Source organism: Trachypithecus francoisi, unplaced genomic scaffold, assembly GCF_009764315.1.
Source record: "Trachypithecus francoisi isolate TF-2019V2 unplaced genomic scaffold, Tfra_2.0 Lachesis_group1, whole genome shotgun sequence".
Lineage (NCBI taxonomy): Eukaryota > Metazoa > Chordata > Mammalia > Primates > Cercopithecidae > Trachypithecus > Trachypithecus francoisi.
In genome coordinates, this window is record NW_022681454.1 from 110,587,082 (window position 1) to 110,606,686 (window position 19,605).

At 36.7% G+C, this 19,605-nt stretch overlaps 1 protein-coding gene across 3 annotated transcripts in view; it reads right to left on the minus strand.

Moving 5' to 3' along the window:
* ARSJ (arylsulfatase family member J) overlaps nt 1–19,605 on the minus strand; it is a 109,254-nt gene that overhangs the window by 20,466 nt on the left and 69,183 nt on the right. The window contains exons 2-3 of one of the 3 annotated variants that reach the window (XM_033215100.1): nt 3,910–5,276; nt 1,950–3,813 (exon numbers count right to left, since the gene is read on the minus strand). In XM_033215100.1, the coding sequence (XP_033070991.1) occupies nt 3,788–3,813; nt 3,910–5,276 (1,393 nt within the window). In that variant the 3' untranslated portion in view covers nt 1,950–3,787. Of the gene's footprint in view, nt 1–1,949; nt 5,277–19,605 lie in introns of those variants that run through there. The other 2 variants (XR_004438084.1, XM_033215099.1) reach the window with 2 other exon arrangements.

The window sequence follows — 19,605 nt, forward strand, 5'->3', positions numbered from 1 at the left end:
ATGTACACTACCCGAAGGCAGGGGCACACCCGAAGGCAAGGACTCTGCCTGATGTCACTTGCCATCACATCCCATGCACACCATTACATGGGGCACTTGGCAAATGCTGAATGAATGGATGGATAAACTTGGTGTAGAGTGAATCCTCCCCTTATCCTGATCTACTCTTTTTTCACACTACTTTATATAGTATATAATGTTATAATTAGTTGTGTTTATTATTTATTGTCTGCTTCACTCAGCTGGAAGATAACCTGCCCAAGGGTAAGAATTTTTATTCATTTCATACACTTATATATCCCAAGATCCTAGAACATTGCCTGAGAGAGTGACATTCAGCATGTATTTGTTGAATGAGTGAATGGATTCTATGAAGTCATTGCATGAGGAAATAAAGTAGCTATTAGTTTACCATAGAGGAATTGTGCTGCTTTTGGCAAGGAAACTTTTTCCTGCCAACATCACACATTCTGCCACTGACAAATTCACAATCTGTATGTTCAAAAATGGTATGAATAAAATGCTTAGGAAGCTGATCCTGATGTGAAATTCATGTGCCTTAGAAAATCAAGAAACACCTGCACATGAAAATACATAGCATTTTTAGTTATATTAGCCTTAACCTGGAAACAACCCAAGTGTCCATTAACATGTGAAAGGATAAAAAATGGCATATCTATATAATAAAATACTGTTCAGTAATATAAAGAAATAATGTGGAGATGTGCACATTAATATGGTATATTCTCACAGAGGAATGTTGAAAGTACAAAAAAGTGTAATTATTCAACTATCAATGACAGTGTTCCTCCGTGCTTAAAAAATTTTAAAGGGGCCTGGTCAAGAAAACAAAAATATCCATTCATGAAGAAAGAGCATGTAAAAACAGATGAAACAAGTTCTTTAGTTATACTTGACAGTTGACAGACCTGGGGTAGATGTTTTCACTGGCTGAAAGGCACTACAGATGTTTTCGTTGTTGATGTTTTCATTGGAAGAAAATGTTTTTATATCCGTTCTCAACCCAGAAACATAGCCATAGTCAAAAATTATTTTCTGACAAAGCTAATGAGAGTTTCTTTTGAAACCCTAAGAAAGATCAGAGGTTTAAAAGAGGTGCAGTTTACACTTGAAAGAACCACAGGCAGCCTAGAAACGCATCTTGAAGATCACAGTTTAGGAAACTAACACCTGAGAATGAATTCCCCATATTAACATGGCATCAGTGATTAGGGCACAAAACTCAAGGACAGTGTTTTCCTTCCTGTCCATCTTGAAATTCCTAGTGATTTGCTGACAGCATTTTTAGAAATATTTTTGTTCATGACTTATATATGACTATTAGAAAGGATTTTGATTTCTTGAGGGCAAGACACTGAGACTTCTCGTAAACCACATCCTGCCTAGAGCCCTGGGCAGGTGGCAGGTACTCTCTAAAACAGTAATCAACATCCATGAAGCCATTTCCAGTAGAACACTGTGGGCTAAATTATTTTCACTGAGAAGATTATAATCATTTATAGAGAACTTAGAATTACACCACAATAGGTGATACCTACTGGTATTTCATAGTCCTAATTTGCCTCTTTGCTTCTTTTTTTATCTTTCTAGGAACTTGTAGAAGATTCTATTTTTACACTATGTTTTCAATAACAGTATAGCTCCTCAGAATGCTAGTCCTGTGCATTATGCCACAGAGAACAGTTTTGTAGTGAAATTATGAAATACTGTATAACATTTTCCTTCTGTCAGGGTTACAATGCAAGCTAAGATTTTAAAAATTCTAAGAAAAATCTGCATTGAAGTGACTCCTTTGACTTTCTTTAACCCAACATCTCCCAAACTTACTTTCTTCAGAATTGTTTTTTAGTGTAAAGATGTCTATTTTTTAAAAGTGTATAAGATACCATCTATTTTAAGACGTTATTTATGTGCCACTGGGAAAGGAAAACATGAACAATATGCCTTTATTTTTAAGACTCATTTAAAAGATACTGTCAACAAAACACAAACTTTAGGAAATACAACTTTACACTATAAAATAAACTGGAGCCATATATTCTAGAAATAAAACATTAAAATTAAAATCCTTTAAATCATCTTATCCAATTTAGTAATTTCAGTACTAGATTACAGATTCTTGTATACATTTTCAGAAACTGTGAGCTGTGATATAAATGTATTATATCAGTCCTTTGAGCTGTGATATAAATGTGTTTAATGGTATGCTGTCATACCACCACACACATTTTCTTATCACAGTTATAACTTCAAAGATCACAATTCTAGCTTATCTGTGACTTTTCAAGTGTATACCGTGAGGCTTTGAGGCCTCTGTATTAGGAGAGGGCACTTCAAAGAACACACCAGGGTCTACAGGAACCACACCAATCTATGCTCATTGATGACCCATGATAAACTTCATTACTGATAATACTCCTTTAATTATCCTCATGACGTTTGCATGTGTGGCTTCCAAACAAGGTAACTTACTCCAGGCAGGATCCATATATTCCATTTCTCTGTATCTCCCCACAGTGTCCACTTTGTATAAGAGTAAGGTTATTACTTTTAATGGCAAAAACCGCAACTACTTTTGCACCAACCTAATATAAATGTTATTTATTAATATGGGAACATCTTTCTCCATGTCATAGCCAAGTGGAAGCATCTATCTGTAAAATCATTACTGTGGTTGTTAGCAAACCATTCCTTCAACTGCCTATTAGTAAAGATTTTTATTTTTTAGGATGAGTGATACAATTTTATCTAGAAGTTAGATCAGAAAAGCCACAGTAAATTTTCTAGTGCCATAAAATAAATCATTTTAATAATTAAGATACATAAATAGTTTATGATAGAAACAATAAAGTTGTCTCAACTCTGCACAAACATTGAATTTCCAAGTAATTTGTAAGGAATATATTCATCTTATTACATTCAAAATCATGGTTGAACAATGATGATTATAATGTTTTCTGAATGATGTTTTCATAGTCTATGAATTTGCACAGTATTACAGTAATTTATAGTATTACAGTGCTTGGTAATTTGAAGAAATGAAATAAAACTCTTCTAATGGTATGCAGGAAATAAAAATAAAATAATTAAAGTCATTTGCATAACTTCTTATGACAACAAAATAGTATTTTTCTGTAAAAATAAATTAGGTTTTTTTATACTGAAATGTTCTTCTATTAAAGTGTTTAGAAAATAGTTACATTCATTGTGGGCAGTGTGCTCAAACATTCTTATTTGCCATTCCCTCATGCATGATAAAATGAGGTGCAAGCTGTTCACATGTGAGAAAAACAGCTTTTCACAGGAAAAGAAACACACACACACACACACACACATATATATATATGAAATAGAATTAATTTAGAAACCCAAGTGTCATATGACAGAGATACAAAAATTCACAAAGAAAATATATTCTTCAAGGCCTTTGAGGTGACACATCTTTGACTATAATTTATCAAAGGTAGTTTTAATCATGCTACCCTGTAACTTCCATCAAATTAGCATGCTTGCGGATGGTAGGTTATTGTACTCCTCCTATAATTTAAAGCAGTGTTTGGTCAATTGACTGAAGCACAGCAGTCGAACTCAGGACTCACCACGTTTTCTAAAGGAGCAAGAGAAACAAACGTCTCCACTCTAAGCGTGGTTTGCAAGAGTAGCACCTTTGGCACTGAGCAGAACAGTTTTCGGTGTGGCGGCCAGGTGACAGAAGTCTCTGGAGTGGCACAGCATGAAAACAAGCCTGACGCTTAGGGCAGCGATATTATCGAGCCAAATTTGCTGGTTTACCTAGGAAACAGATGAAAGATAAGAACTGATTAAAGTTTAACCAAACAGGAAATATTTGCGCTTATCCACAAGTAACACCTGAATGGCAAGTTGAACCTGAGACTGTTTTCTGTTGTTTCTTCTTCTTTATTTTGCTTTTCTTTAGCTTTTTCTCAGCCAGATTTTTGTTTGGCCTCTTTTTCTTGGTTTCTTCTTTATACCATGGTCCCCAGACCCCTCCATTGAGCCGAGGGTTACTTCTGGGGTCTTTGGGGGGATACCTGACCGGCACTGCAGTTTTGTTGAACTGTGAGAGCCTCCGTAGGAGCTTCTTCACGATTCCTGGATACCTGTTAGATAGGTCCACCCTCTCATATGGGTCGGCTGTGATGTTGAAAAGCCATACACTTTTGCCAGTTGACAAGGTAATCCGTTCATTGTGCCACCGGTTCGGTCCCAGGTTGCTGAAAGACTGAGGGGGCACCCAGTCGCTGTAGCCAGGATTTCCTGTGAGCAATTTCCAGTGCTGCACTCTGATGGCTGACTGGATTGCAGTGTTCCAGATCCCATAGCCTGCTGCCCAGGAGCCATTTTTTGCCTTGGTATATATGGGGTCAATGTTATGCAAAATATCTATTCGGGGTGAGCGAAGACCCTCACTTATGGTCTCCCAGATATCATAGCCATCTAGTTGAATATCCTCATCAATCTGTCCTTCAGCCAGTGAAATCAGAGTGGGGTACCAGTCAGTGATATGCACAAGTTCCTTACACACTGTTCCCTTGTTTTTCAGAAGTGGGCTATGCACAAAGCCTACAGCCCGGATCCCTCCTTCCCAATATGTTCCTTTGCTACCTCTGAGAGGCCAGTTACTCCCTCCTGCTGTAGGTTGGCCACCATTATCTGAAGAGTAAATGATGATGCTGTTGTTATAGAAACCATAAGTCTTTAGAGCCAATGTCACGTTGTTGATTGCTTCATCTAAGCAGGAAAGCATGGCAGCATATCTCCTCCTGTTTATGTTGATAATGGATCTGTAGTGTTCAAAATACCTGCCAGGAGCTTGCAGTGGTGAATGAACAGCTTGATAGGCAATATATAAAAATATAGGCTTTGTGGGGTTATGGGAAGCTAAGATTTGCTGTACTCTCTGAGTGTACATCTGTGTGGAGTATATGCCATTGTCATAGTCCCAGGCAGCATTGTCATTTTCATACAAGTCATAGCCACACATCCCAGGACTGTCACATTTGTAGTGTGTATAGTAATCCCCACTTCCCAAAAGGGAACCAAAAAAGGTATCAAATCCTCTTTTGGTGGGCATGCATTCTTTTCTGTAAAAACCCAAGTGCCATTTTCCGACCATATGCGTTGAATATCCAACCTCCTTCAGTTTCTGAGGTAGGGTGGCATTGTCCAGAGGTAAACAGTTGGGTTGGGTAGGTCTTATGATAGAATGTTGAAGTCCGGTGTGTATCTGATACCTTAAGAAAAGAGAAAATTTTTATCAGGGCAGGATAAAAGAGATATTGTACATAAAACAGTGATCCCTAAATTAAATAATGTTTCTATGGGGATCATTGTGAAATTATAATTGACCCCAATGATAAATGACCAATTCAAGCATTTCTACTCTTTACTCACAAGTCTTACTCTAATTATCTTCCTATTTAGCATTTGAAATACGTTTCAATCTAAACCAGTACTTTTGAAACTAAGTTTTTGCCACTTATCTCAAAGTCTTTTTGAGACCGAATCTTGGTTGTCACCTAGGGTGGAGTGCAGTGGCGTGATCTCGGCTCACTGCAACCTTCACCTCCTAGGTTCAAGCGATTCTCCTGCCTCAGTCTCCCCAGTAGCTGGGATTACAGTCATGCACCACCACACCCAGGTAACTTTTTTGTGTTTTTAGTAGAGACGGGGTTTCACCATGTTAGCCAGTCTGGTCTCAAACTCCTGACCTCAAGTGACCTACCTGCCTTGGCCTCCCAAAGTGCTGGGATTACAGGCGCAAAGCCACAGTGCCCAGCCTCAAAGTCTTTTAAAGTTCTTATAAGGGAATTAATTTGAATAAACTTTAATCTCTTAATTATATGACTGAAAACTGACAAGATAGGAGAAAAGATATATAGAATCAGAGTATTATTATTATTATTGTTGCTTTTAACCTAGGAGCCTTCTAAATCATTAGCTCCTAAATAGTTTCCTGAAATCATTTATTTCAAGCTAACTATGAATTACTAAAAATACATGGAAAAATTATAGAAAAATCTCGTGTTTGATTGTCAAACAATAGTTCATTCTTAATAGCTAATCTGTTAGATCTCTGAAATGAGAAAGAGGTTTCTTTCTCATTTCAGAATTGAGAATTGAGAATACAATAATGTATTCTCAACAATACATTATTGTTTAAAAATCATTTTAGAATAAATGTTTAGCTAGTGCTACAAATTATATTTTTCAAAAAATAACAGGTAATAAGTCCTTAAGTATATTTCCCACAGTGTCTCTTTTTAAAAAAATTATAGTCACTTATAGTCTAAGAAAGCATAACACTTTCTAATATGTTAAAAATTAAGTGAATGTTAATTTCTTGCATTTTTCTCTTTCCAGTAGTATTTTGCAAAGGGGGTTTTCCAAGAAGGGGTTATTATTACACAAGTGTATGAATTTTCACTTGGGCCAAGACATACCAGTTAGTTTCTGACATTTTGAAACTGATTGATTCTATAGTTATAAGTACAAAAACACTTTTAAAATAGAATATACAAAAATGAAAATAAAATTAAGGTTGCAGAAAATTGTCAGGGTAAATATGTAGATATTCTTGGAATCAAATTAAAAAAAAGTTGAGGTCAAAAGCGATTTTTTTCACAGGGATTTAACCTGAAAGGCCAATATGTTATACATGCCTTGGATGAATAGTTCGATTTATTTTTAATGTTTTAATGATAGCATGATGAAACTATGAGCTTTTTGAAGTGTTAATTGCAACACACACTGATGTTTCTGTGGGCGCTGGAGTGAAATCTGATCACTATTGCAAAGCAGCATTCACGTGGACCCTATTTACTCTGCTGATCATTTAGCTGTCAGTTTTGCAATAGTCATGGTCGTGGTAATTTAAAATGTAAGAAACTCCCAAAGAAATAGTCATTTCATAAACATCATAAGTACCAAGTTTAGAAGGCATTGTTACTGTTCTTGATCTTTTTTTTTTTTTTTTCAGAGAGAGTCTCGCTCTATCGCCCAGGCTGGAGTGCAGTGGCATGATCTTGGCTCACTGCAACCTCCGCCTCCCAGGTTCAAATGATTCTCTTGCCTCAGCCACTCGAGTAGCTGGGATTACAGGTGTACACCACCACACCTGGCTAATTTTTTTATTTTTAGTAGAGATACTGTTTCACTATGTTGGCCAGGCTGGTTTCGAACTTCTGACCTCAGGTGATCCACCTGCCCTGGCCTCCCAAAGTACTGCCACTGCACCTGCCCTGTTCTTGATAAGTTTTGGTCCAGTCCAGGATCCAAAACATTCACTTGTGAAAAAACTAATTTTAGACACAAGTGGATGTTTTCTAAAATTAGAAAAAACTAATTTTTCACACAAGTACATGACAAATTAGTAAATACCCATTAATGGAAACTTGGAGGAAATTAAAAAGGGAGACATCTATATGGGTAAAATTTTGGGGAATCATTTATGGGAATGAGTTATTAACAAAACAATTATGTTATGCAGAAAATAGATTTCACTGGAATGGCTATTCAGTTCATCAAATAGTAAACCAATTAAGCATTTCTAAATAAATTGGTCATTGTCTCACCTATTGACAAAGGCAACAGGAAAAGAGGCTTATGAAAAACATAAAATACAGGAAACGTGCAGAAAATAAAAGAGACGGCAAGAAGAGGTTTGCTGCTTTCAGAAAATGGTGTAGCATTCGCAGATAAATAGGAGTTTAGAGCTATTAATCAACTATGAGGTTTCTGTCTTCTGTAGAAAGTAGAATGGTTTTTAAATTGGAAAATGTAAAACCAGCAACTTAAAAGTTTGACAGCAGCTTATAACAGGGAAGAGGTTTTCAGGGCAGCACCTGTTTCAATGAGTTCCAGCCTCTATGGTGGAATAGGAGGAAATTTCACATAATTTGGGGTGTGAGTTAAGGGTGTAGGTTTTGGAATCAAACAGACCTGGGTTTGAATTTGCTCCACTGCTTATTATCTTTCTGGTTTTGGGAAGTACTTAATCCCTCTGATCCTCAGTTTCCTCATCTGTAAAATAGGGATAATAATACATATTGGGTTGCTGCAAGCATTGGAAGGGAGCAGAGTCTAGTAAGGAGGGTACATTTAATCAGTGATAGCTTTAACAGTTATCCCAGAGTGCTGAATTGGGTGTCACTAACATTTGCATAATCCTTTTTAATTTATAGATTTTTATTCATATGCATTATTGCATTTAAGTTTCATTACAACAATGAGAAGTCAGATTACTTAAGTTCATTTTATAGATGGGAAAATAGAGATGTAGAGAAATTGTGGTTTTCTCACCAACTTAAGTTCATTTTATAGATGGGAAAATAGAGATGTAGAGAAGTTGTGGTTTTCTCCCCAGCACCCTCAACCTGCCCCATCAGGTTGTGAAACTGATTCTTGATCAGCAGTGGCAAAGTCCGATGTTCTTTCTGTTCTTATTGAGAGTTAATACCAGTACTTTTTGAAAAATCAAGGAGCAGAGGAAAGATGCCAGAAGTCTTGAGAAGCAAATCTGTTCTAACTTTCCAATTAAAGAAAGGAAGGATCTGTAAACTAGATAGTGAGACTTATGTTGATCCCAGAAAAATGTGAGAATGATTTTTTTAAAGTACATGATTTGTGAGCATTTCAAAAATAACAAATGAGACAAAATCAAAAAAGAATACTCCTGCCAAGTTAGCTTCATTGTCTTTTTAAAAAAAGATCAGCATTAGGTAAATAGCTTAGGAATGATTTAGCATTTGAAAGGGCTGCCCATTATTCTTTTTTAAAATAAAATAATGAAAAATCAACTGTATGTTAGCAGTTTAGTTGGAGATAAGAATGATAATCTTACACTTTAATGAAAGTTAATATAATATGAATTTTTTTTTACTGATATGCTCTTCTCTGATATGCACAACTCTGTGGAGCAGGTAGGAGTGTTTCATTTAACAGAAAAAAAGGAAAGAAAGAAAAACAATTCAGAAAATAAGTCCTCACAGCATTACTCAAAATAGCAAGACCTGGAATCAACCTAAATCCCCATAAATAATTGATGCTTAAAGTGATTATGCATGCACTATTTTTTTCTAACTCAATATCTGTATGTGAACATTGTTTCCTATAAACAGAAAAAAAATTTCCCAAATTAAAAGAAAAAAAAAGAAAATATGATACATATGACCCACGGAATACTATGCAGCCATAACAAAGAACAAAATCATGTCCTTTGCAGTAACATGGATGTAGCTGGAGGCCATTATCTGAAGGGAATTAACACAGGAACATAAAACCAAATACCACATGTTCTCACTTGTAAGTGAGTGCTAAACTTTGATTGCACATGAACACAAAGAAGGGAACAAAAGACACCAGGACCCACTTGACGATGGAGGGTAGGAGACGGGTGAAGATTGGAAAACTACCCATCGGGTACTATGCTCACTACCTGGGTGACGAAATAATCTGTACACCAAACCTCCGTGACATGCAATTTACCCATGTAACAAACCTGCACATGAAACCCTAGAACCTAAAATAAAAACTGTAAGGAATTAAAAGAAAGAGACTAAAGAGACATGACAATTAAATGCAATATGTGGTTTTGAATTGGAATAGTTTCAATAAAGAACGTATTTAGAGAACTGGCAAAACTTAAATGGGGTCTTGGGATTAAAATGGAATAACAATGTTTTCTGATTTTGATGGTTTTGTGGCTAACATAGGAGAATACTCTTGTTTGTAGGAAATACTAAAGTATTGAGGGTGATAGGACATCATGTTGGCTCTTAACTCTCAATTCAGGAAAAATGCTATTTGTGCTGTACTTGCAATTTTTCTATAAGATTGTCTCAAAATTTAAAACAAGTTGTAAGAAAATCTAACTGGGATATATAAAAGATATTTTATTTAAAAATCAAGTTTTTGCATGTTAACTGTATAAGACTATATCAATGGATCTGAGAAGTATATCAGACTACAAATTTAATAAAAAGCAAAAGAGAAAAATGAGAGCTATAATTGTAATTAATCTTAACATTATATAAAGGCAGTGTGTAAATTCTGATGAGTAATAATCCCGTTATGTTAATTAGAACACATCTGAAAAATAGTATTCAATATTTAAGCATGTACCCCAATATATGTACATTTACTTATTTATAAATTACACTCATGCATATTGTATTATTTTAGGAACATTATAAAACTTACACAGAATAGAAATTAAAAGGGATGAGATAAAAATAAATGTAAGTAGAATTTCTTATATTTCTTTTTGCATCCTAATGAATCATCTTGCATTACCCTTTGTGTATGTACTCCAATTTGGAGACCACTGGTATAGAAAGTAGATTTTAGAAAGATGAGAGTTGAAACACAGATGGTTTAGAGAAGAATTTTTCTAAATAATTCTTCTAAATGTTTAGAAGAGATTGTTTAGAGATTGTTTAGATTTGTCTAGATCAAAGATGATGGTGGCTTGGACTACCATCTAGTGGCAGTAAAAATGGAAAGAGGTGGATGGATGAAATGTATATTTGGATTTAGAAATGATATGATTACATCAGTGAGAGAAGGATAGAAGGAGTGGAAAAGAAAAGAATTAGGAATGATTTCTAGATTTGTTTTTATAACCTGGAGAGTGGTGGATAGTTCAACTCCTCTCTGTTTTATTTCAAAGTATAGAATTAGGACTAATGGTCAATATTATAAAGAGGCTGATTTCAACTCAATGTGAAAAATAACATTCTAAAAAAGAAAATAAACAAAAAAATAGTAAACAGGCTAGATAAGCATTTACCAAGGATTCTGTAAAAGAGATTCTTGAATTAGAAATGAAGTATTAGATGACCTCTGATATGGTTTGGCTGTGCCCCCAAATCTCATTTGACCTGTAGTTCCCATAATCCCCACATGTCGTGAGACAGACTTGGTGAGAGGTAATTGAATCATGGGGGCAGTTTTCCTCATGCTATTCTCGTGATAGTGCGTAACTTCTCAGGAGATCCTATGATTTCATAAGGAGCGTCCCCCTTCGCTTGGCTCTCATTTCGCTCTCCTACCGCCATGTGAAGAAGGATGTGTTTGCTTTCCCTTCTGCCATGTTTGTAAGTTTCCTCAGGCCTCCCCAGCCTTGTGAAACTGTGAGTCAGTTAAACATCTTTTCTTTATAAATTACCCAGCCTCAGGTATATCCTTATAGCAGCATGAGAACAGAGTACTACACCTCTAAGTTTCTTTCTAACTATAAGAATCCATGAGTCAAAGACTATTGCTCAATGTGCCAATAAAGGGTCTCCATTTAACATCAGAACAGCTTCACAATACCAAGTTTATAATATAATTTACAGATATTTCATAGGGAAGATTCCACAAATATCAATGATATATTTAACATTTATTTGTATAAGATGAAATTATTTTAAAAATAGAATTTTTATATCATATATTTCAAATGCTTGCATTACCTTTGCTAAAAAATAAAATAATTTTGAAATTTAGTAGATTTTTTTAGTCTGTCTACCTTGTGAAGAAAATTCCATATGAATAATAGTAAACGTAGAGTTGTTGCCAAATCTGTTAAAAGCAATCGCCATCATTCTAACTTTACTGCCAACTTAAAAGAAAAACGCTAAGTAGACATTTCAGCTTGGCATTAGAATATGTGCAGGTTTATAATTTTTTATATTAATTTGTATTACTGGGTGCTGGATACTATAGTCTATGAATTCTCCTTTGACTGAATATATTGTCTAAGGTAATGCTATTGTTTTAACCTAATTACATATTGAATGTACTCTTGTAAGTGGGATAAAATATGAATACTAATAGTTTTATGCAGACTTTAAAGTCCAGAATGGTTAGCGAGTAAAAAATAGGCCAATAGTGGAGTAGAAATTCGTATTTTGAAGGGAAGGAAATAAGTGCAAGAGACTATACTTTACAAATCAAATATCACTCAGATATTTATGTAGGAAGAATATAACTAATTTTCCATATTCTGAAAGGTGTTTGCTTATGACTGCCTTCCAAAAGACTCTCTTGTCTATAAATATATTCTATTTATGGGCCTTAATTTTATCTTTCAGTTAATTATATCATCTGGAAAGGGGTGAAAGAGGGGCAGGCTGTGGCAACAAATCTATGCCTAGTTGTTTAATCTCATGAATTAGTGAATTAATTGCTTGTTTAACACTCCTTCTACACTGTGCTAGCTTTGGGGATTATAAGAGGTGAATAAGATGGTCTCTGCTCTCAAGGAACTCAGTGTAATTGGAGAAACAGACAAGCCATTAGGGCATTATTATGATAGGACTAAGTGTTACAGTAGAGAACCACAGCATTTTATGGGTGCTCATAGTAGAGTCAGGAAACCTCTCAGAAGGGGCCATGTTTCATTTGAGTTTTAGTGCATTCAGGAGTATTTGGGTGAGTGTGGAATGAAAGCAGGTAGTGCGAGCAGCTGAAACAACTTGGACAAAAGAGCATTCACAAGGGAAGGTGAATCTGATATGATTTTTGCAGGAGGAGCCATCCAGGTGAAGAGTTGAAGGGAAGACAACGAAAGTGTTTCAGTAAGTGTAGAATGTTTGAATGCAAAAAGTGAGAGAGAATTTGGGTCTCTGTAGCTCAACAATTTATAATATTAGAATATAAGGGTAGAGATTCAGACATCTTGATGGGAGACTATAGAGGTAAGTAGGTGTTCAATGACAGGGTGCTGTATTAGAGGATAGAGCTGTACTAAGGTTTTCTTACTTAATGTGAAGGTCACAAGAAGTCACAGAATACTTTTGAAATGAGAATGATGTAATCGAAGCTTTGCTTTGGAAAAATCAACTCTGGTTGTAGTGTGAAGAATGGACTGGAGTGGAACAAGACCTAGGCAGGAAGATGTGCCCTGATCTAAGAGATAAAGGGTGACATCCAAGACTGAGATTTGTTACAGTGAGGATGCAGTAAAGGGAAGATTAGATATTATAAAGAGAGACATTTGATAGGGTTACAGACTATATGTGGGAAGTGTGGGAGAAGGAAATGTTAAAGATGAGTCCAAAGTGTCTGGTCTGGGTGGCCGGGTGAAGGGAAATCTTTGCATTTAGTTAAGAAATCCAGAAAAAAGGGATAGGAATAAATAGGAAGACAATGATTCCTGCCCTGCATTTAGCTAGAGGCACCTGTCAGATATCCACTTGGAGATGTATAGGATAAAGTAAAATAAATAATTGATGAATACATTTTAGCTGCTTCTGCCACACACATGCACAAAAGGGTAACTATGTGAGATGCTGAATGTGTTAATTTGCTTCACCATAGTAACTAATTTAGTAGTTACAGATAGCCCATTATATCATACTGTATACATTAAATATACACAATAAAATTTTTTAAAAGAAAATAGTGGTATGCTACCCAAATTAGGTCACCATAATGTTTTTCACGTGCATTAAAGTTAAGATGATATGTATTTCTTAATGAAAAATAGTGGAAAGCAATGTTACAAAAAAATGCAATAATTTAATTATGAAATAGAGATTTGAGACTCATTAACTTTTAGGCGGTAGGTGAATTCATGGGAACGCATGTCATCATCTAAAGACAAAATGGAGAAGGCCATACATGGAGCCCAGGTGATACCATCATTTAGAAGAAAAGCAAGGAGCAGAATTAAAAGAGTCTGAGGTAAATCAGCTACCCTGTGAGCTAGAGCAGTGGAGAAGAGTTTTAGAGTCAACTGCATCACTTACTATAGAGAAGCCAGGGAAAGTGAGAATTGCATAGCAGCAACTGGATTTGGCAATAAGCATGCAGACCTTATAAGCTATTCTCTAGTAGAATGGTGTGGGAAGAACCCGATTATAGTGGATTGAGACATGAATGGAAAGTGAAAACGTATAGATGGTAAGCATACAGTATGTCAAGATACATAGATGGAAAAAAATAGAATATGGTGGGACGATAAGTGCTGATGTAGAAGAGTGTTTATGATGTATTATTAAGTAAAAGATCATCTAGCTATGGCAGAATATCTATTGTATTATTACATTTTGTTGTTTTTTTATTTATTTATTTTTAGTTCATAATGCCAACATTTTATTTATTTATTTTTCCAGATATTTATATGTAGTTTAATAGTTTCTTTTTTTATATATTTTTTATTATACTTTAAGTTCTAGGGTACATGTGCATAACGTGCAGGTTTGTTACATATGTATACTTATGCCATGTTGGTGTGCTGCACCCATCAACTCGTTAGCACCCATCAAGTCATCATTTATATCATGTATAACTCCCCAGTGCAATCCCTCCCTCCTCCCCCCCTCCCCATGATAGGCCCCAGTGAGTGATGTTCCCCTTCCCAAGTCCAAGTGATCTCATTGTTCATTTCCCACCTATGAGTGAGAACATACGGTGTTTGGTTTTCTCTTCTTGTGATAGTTTGCTAAGAATGATGGTTTCCAGCTGCATCCATGTCCCTACAAAGGACGAAAACTCATCTTTTTTTTATGGCTGCATAGTATTCCATGGTGTATATGTGCCACATTTTCTTAATCCAGTCTGCCACAGATGGACATTTGGGTTGATTCCAAGTCTTTGCTATTGTGAATAGTGCCGCAATAAACATACGTGTGCATGTGTCTTTGTAGTAGAATAATTTATAATCCTTTGGGTATATACCTAGTAGTGGGATGGCTGGGTCATATGGTACATCTAGTTCTAGATCCTTGAGGAATTGCCATACTGTTTTCCATAATGGTTGAACTAGTTTACAATCCCACCAGCAGTGTAAAAGTGTTCCTATTTCTCCACATCCTCTCCAACACCTGTTGTTTCCTGACTTCTTAATGATTGCCATTCTAACTGGTGTGAGATGGTATCTCATTGTGGTTTTGATTTGCATTTCTCTGATGGCGAGTGATGATGAGCATTTTTTCATGTGTCTGTTGGCTGTATGAATGTCTTCTTTTGAGAAATGTCTGTTCATATCCTTTCCCCACTTTTGGATGGGGTTGTTTGTTTTTTCTTGTATATTTGTTTGAGTTCTTTGTAGATTCTGGATATTAGCCCTTTGTCAGATGAGTAGGTTGCAAAAATTTTCTCCCATTCTGTAGGTTGCCTGTTCACTCTGATGGTAGTTTCTTTTGCTGTGCAAAAGCTCTTTAGTTTAATGAGATCCCATTTGTCGATTTTGGCTTTTGCTGCTGTTGCTTTTGGTGTTTTAGACATGAAGTCCTTGCCCATGCCTATGTCCTGAATGGTACTACCTAGATTTTCTTCTAGGGTTTTTATGGTATTAGGTCTAACATTTAAGTCTCTAATCCATCTTGAATTAATCTTCGTATAAGGTGTAAGGAAAGGATCCAGTTTCAGCTTTCTATTTATGGCTAGCCAATTTTCCCAGCACCATTTATTAAATAGGGAATCCTTTCCCCATTTCTTGTTTCTCTCAGGTTTGTCAAAGATCAGATGGCTGTAGATGTGTGGTATTATTTCTGAGGACTCTGTTCTGTTCCATTGGTCTATATCTCTGTTGTGGTACCAGTACCATGCTGTTTTGGTTACTGTAGCCTTGTAGTATAGTTTGAAGTCAGGTAGCGTGACGCCTCCAGCTTTGTCCTTTTGACTTAGGATTGTCTTGGCAATGCGGGCTCTTTTTTGGTTCCATATGAACTTTAAAGCCGTTTTTTCCAATTCTGTGAAGAAACTCATTGGTAGCTTGATGGGGATGGCATTGAATCTATAAATCACCTTGGGCAGTATGGCCATTTTCACGATATTGATTCTTCCTATCCATGAACATGGTATGTTCTTCCATTTGTTTGTGTCCTCTTTGATTTCACTGAGCAGTGGTTTGTAGTTCTCCTTGAAGAGGTCCTTTACATCCCTTGTAAGCTGGATTCCTAGGTATTTTATTCTCTTTGAAGCAATTGTGAATGGAAGTTCATTCCTGATTTGGCTCTCTGCTTGTCTGTTACTGGTGTATAAGAATGCTTGTGATTTTTGCACATTAATTTTGTATCCTGAGACTTTGCTGAAGTTGCTTATCAGCTTAAGGAGATTTTGGGCTGAGACGATGGGGTTTTCTAAATATACAATCATGTCATCTGCAAACAGGGACAATTTGACTTCTTCTTTTCCTAACTGGATACCCTTGATTTCTTTCTCTTGCCTGATTGCCCTAGCCAGAACTTCCAACACTATGTTGAATCAGAGTGGTGAGAGAGGGCATCCCTGTCTTGTGCCAGTTTTCAAAGGGAATTTTTCCAGTTTTTGCCCATTCAGTATGATATTAGCTGTGGGTTTGTCATAAATAGCTCTTATTATTTTGAGGTACGTTCCATCAATACCGAATTTATTGAGTGTTTTTAGCATAAAGGGCTGTTGAATTTTGTCAAAAGCCTTTTCTGCATCTACTGAGATAATCATGTGGTTCTTGTCTTTGGTTCTGTTTATATGCTGGATTACGTTTATTGATTTGCAAATGTTGAACCAGCCTTGCATCCCAGGGATGAAGCCCACTTGATCATGGTGGATCAGCTTTTTGATGTGCTGCTGGATCCGGTTTGCCAGTATTTTATTGAGAATTTTTGCATCAATGTTCATCAGGGATATTGGTCTAAAATTCTCTTTTTTTGTTGTGTCTCTGCCAGGCTTTGGTATCAGGATGATGTTGGCCTCATAAAATGAGTTAGGGAGGATTCCCTCTTTTTCTATTGATTGGAATAGTTTCAGAAGGAATGGTACCAGCTCCTCCTTGTACCTCTGGTAGAATTCGGCTGTGAATCCATCTGGTCCTGGACTTTTTTTCGTGGGTAGGCTATTAATTGTTGCCTCAATTTCAGAGCCTGTTATTGGTCTATTCAGGGATTCAACTTCTTCCTGGTTCAGTCTTGGGAGAGTGTAAGTGTCCAGGAAATTATCCATTTCTTCTAGATTTTCTAGTTGATTTGCGTACAGGCGTTTATAGTATTCTCTGATGGTTGTTTGTATTTCTGTGGGGTCAGTGGTGATATCCCCTTTATCATTTTTTATTGCGTCTATTTGATTCTTCTCTCTTTTCTTCTTTATTAGTCTTGCTAGCGGTCTGTCAATTTTGTTGATCTTTTCAAAAAACCAACTCCTGGATTCATTGATTTTTTGGAGGGTTTTTTGTGTCTCTATCTCCTTCAGTTCTGCTCTGATCTTAGTTATTTCTTGCCTTCTGCTAGCTTTTGAATGTGTTTGCTCTTGCTTCTCTAGTTCTTTTAATTGTGATGTTAGAGTGTCAATTTTAGATCTTTCCTGCTTTCTCTTGTGGGCATTTAGTGCTATAAATTTTCCTCTACACACTGCTTTAAATGTGTCCCAGAGATTCTGGTATGTTGTATCTTTGTTCTCATTGGTTTCAAAGAACATCTTTATTTCTGCTTTCATTTCGTTATGTACCCAGTAGTCATTCAGGAGCAGGTTATTCAGTTTCCATGTAGTTGAGCGGTTTTGATTGAGTTTCTTAGTCCTGAGTTCTAGTTTGATTGCACTGTGGTCTGAGAGACAGTTTGTTATAATTTCTGTTCTTGTACATTTGCTGAGGAGTGCTTTACTTCCAATTATGTGGTCAATTTTGGAATAAGTGCGATGTGGTGCTGAGAAGAATGTATATTCTGTTGATTTGGGGTGGAGAGTTCTATAGATGTCTATTAGGTCCGCTTGGTGTAGAGATGAGTTCAATTCCTGGATATCCTTGTTAACTTTCTGTCTCGTTGATCTGTCTAATGTTGACAGTGGAGTGTTGAAGTCTCCCATTATTATTGTATGGGAGTCTAAGTCTCTTTGTAGGTCTCTAAGGACTTCCTTTATGAATCTGGGTGCTCCTGTATTGGGTGCATATATATTTAGGAGAGTTAGCTCTTCCTGTTGAATTGATCCCTTTACCATTATGTAATGGCCTTCTTTGTCTCTTTTGATCTTTGATGGTTTAAAGTCTGTTTTATCAGAGACTAGGATTGCAACCCCTGCTTTTTTTTGTTCTCCATTTGCTTGGTAGATCTTCCTCCATCCCTTTATTTTGAGCCTATGTATGTCTCTGCATGTGAGATGGGTCTCCTGAATACAGCAGACTGATGGGTCTTGACTCTTTATCCAGTTTGCCAGTCTGTGTCTTTTAATTGGAGCATTTAGTCCATTGACATTTAAGGTTAATATTGTTATATGTGAACTTGATCCTGTCATTATGATATTAACTGGTTATTTTGCTCGTTAGTTGATGCAGTTTCTTCCTAGCCTCGATGGTCTTTACATTTTGGCATGTTTTTGCAATGGCTGGTACCGGTTGTTCCTTTCCATGTTTAGTGCTTCCTTCAGGGTCTCTTGTAAGGCAGGCCTGGTGGTGACAAAATCTCTAAGCATTTGCTTATCTGTAAAGGATTTTATTTCTCCTTCACTGATGAAACTTAGTTTGGCTGGATATGAAATTCTGGGCTGAAAATTCTTTTCTTTAAGAACGTCGAATATTGGCCCCCACTCTCTTCTGGCTTGTAGAGTTTCTGCCGAGAGATCTGCTGTTAGTCTGATGGGCTTCCCTTTGTGGGTAACCCGACCTTTCTCTCTGGCTGCCCTTAAGAGTTTTTCCTTCATTTCAACTTTGGTGAATCTGGCAATTATGTGTCTTGGAGTTGCTCTTCTGGAGGAGTATCTTTGTGGCGTTCTCTGTATTTCCTGAATTTGAATGTTGGCCTGCCCTACTAGGTTGGGGAAGTTCTCCTGGATGATATCCTGAAGAGTGTTTTCCAACTTGGTTCCATTTTCCCCCTCACTTTCAGGCACCCCATCAGACGTAGATTTGGTCTTTTTACATAATCCCATACTTCTTGCAGGCTTTGTTCATTTCTTTTTCTTCTTTTTTCTTTTGGTTTCTCTTCTCGCTTCATTTCATTCATTTGATCCTCAATCGCTGATACTCTTTCTTCCAGTTGATCGAGTCGGTTACTGAAGCTTGTGCATTTGTCACGTATTTCTCGTGTCATGGTTTTCATCTCTGTCATTTCGTTTATGATCTTCTCCGCATTAATTAGTCTAGCTGTCAATTCTTCCACTCTTTTTTCAAGATTTTTAGTTTCTTTGCGCTGGGTACGTAATTCCTCCTTTAGCTCTGAGAAGTTTGATGGACTGAAGCCGCCTTCTCTCATCTCGTCAAAGTCATTCTCTGACCAGCTTTGATCCGTTGCTGGCGATGGGCTGCGCTCCTTTGCAGGGGGAGATGCGCTCTTATTTTTTGAATTTCCAGCTTTTCTGCCCTGCTTCTTCCCCATCTTTGTGGTTTTATCTGTCTCTGGTCTTTGATGATGGTGACATACTGATGGGGTTTTGGTACAGGTGTCCTTCCTGTTTGATAGTTTTCCGTCTGACAGTCAGAAGGACTGTCTGTTGGTCTGTTGGAGATTGCTTGAGGTCCACTCCAGACCCTGTTTGCCTGGGTATCAGCAGCAGAGGTTGCCGAAGATAGAATATTGCTGAACAGCGAGTGTACCTGTCTGATTCTTCCTTTGGAAGTTTCCTCTCAGGGGTGACTCCACCCTGTGAGGTGTGGGGTGTCAG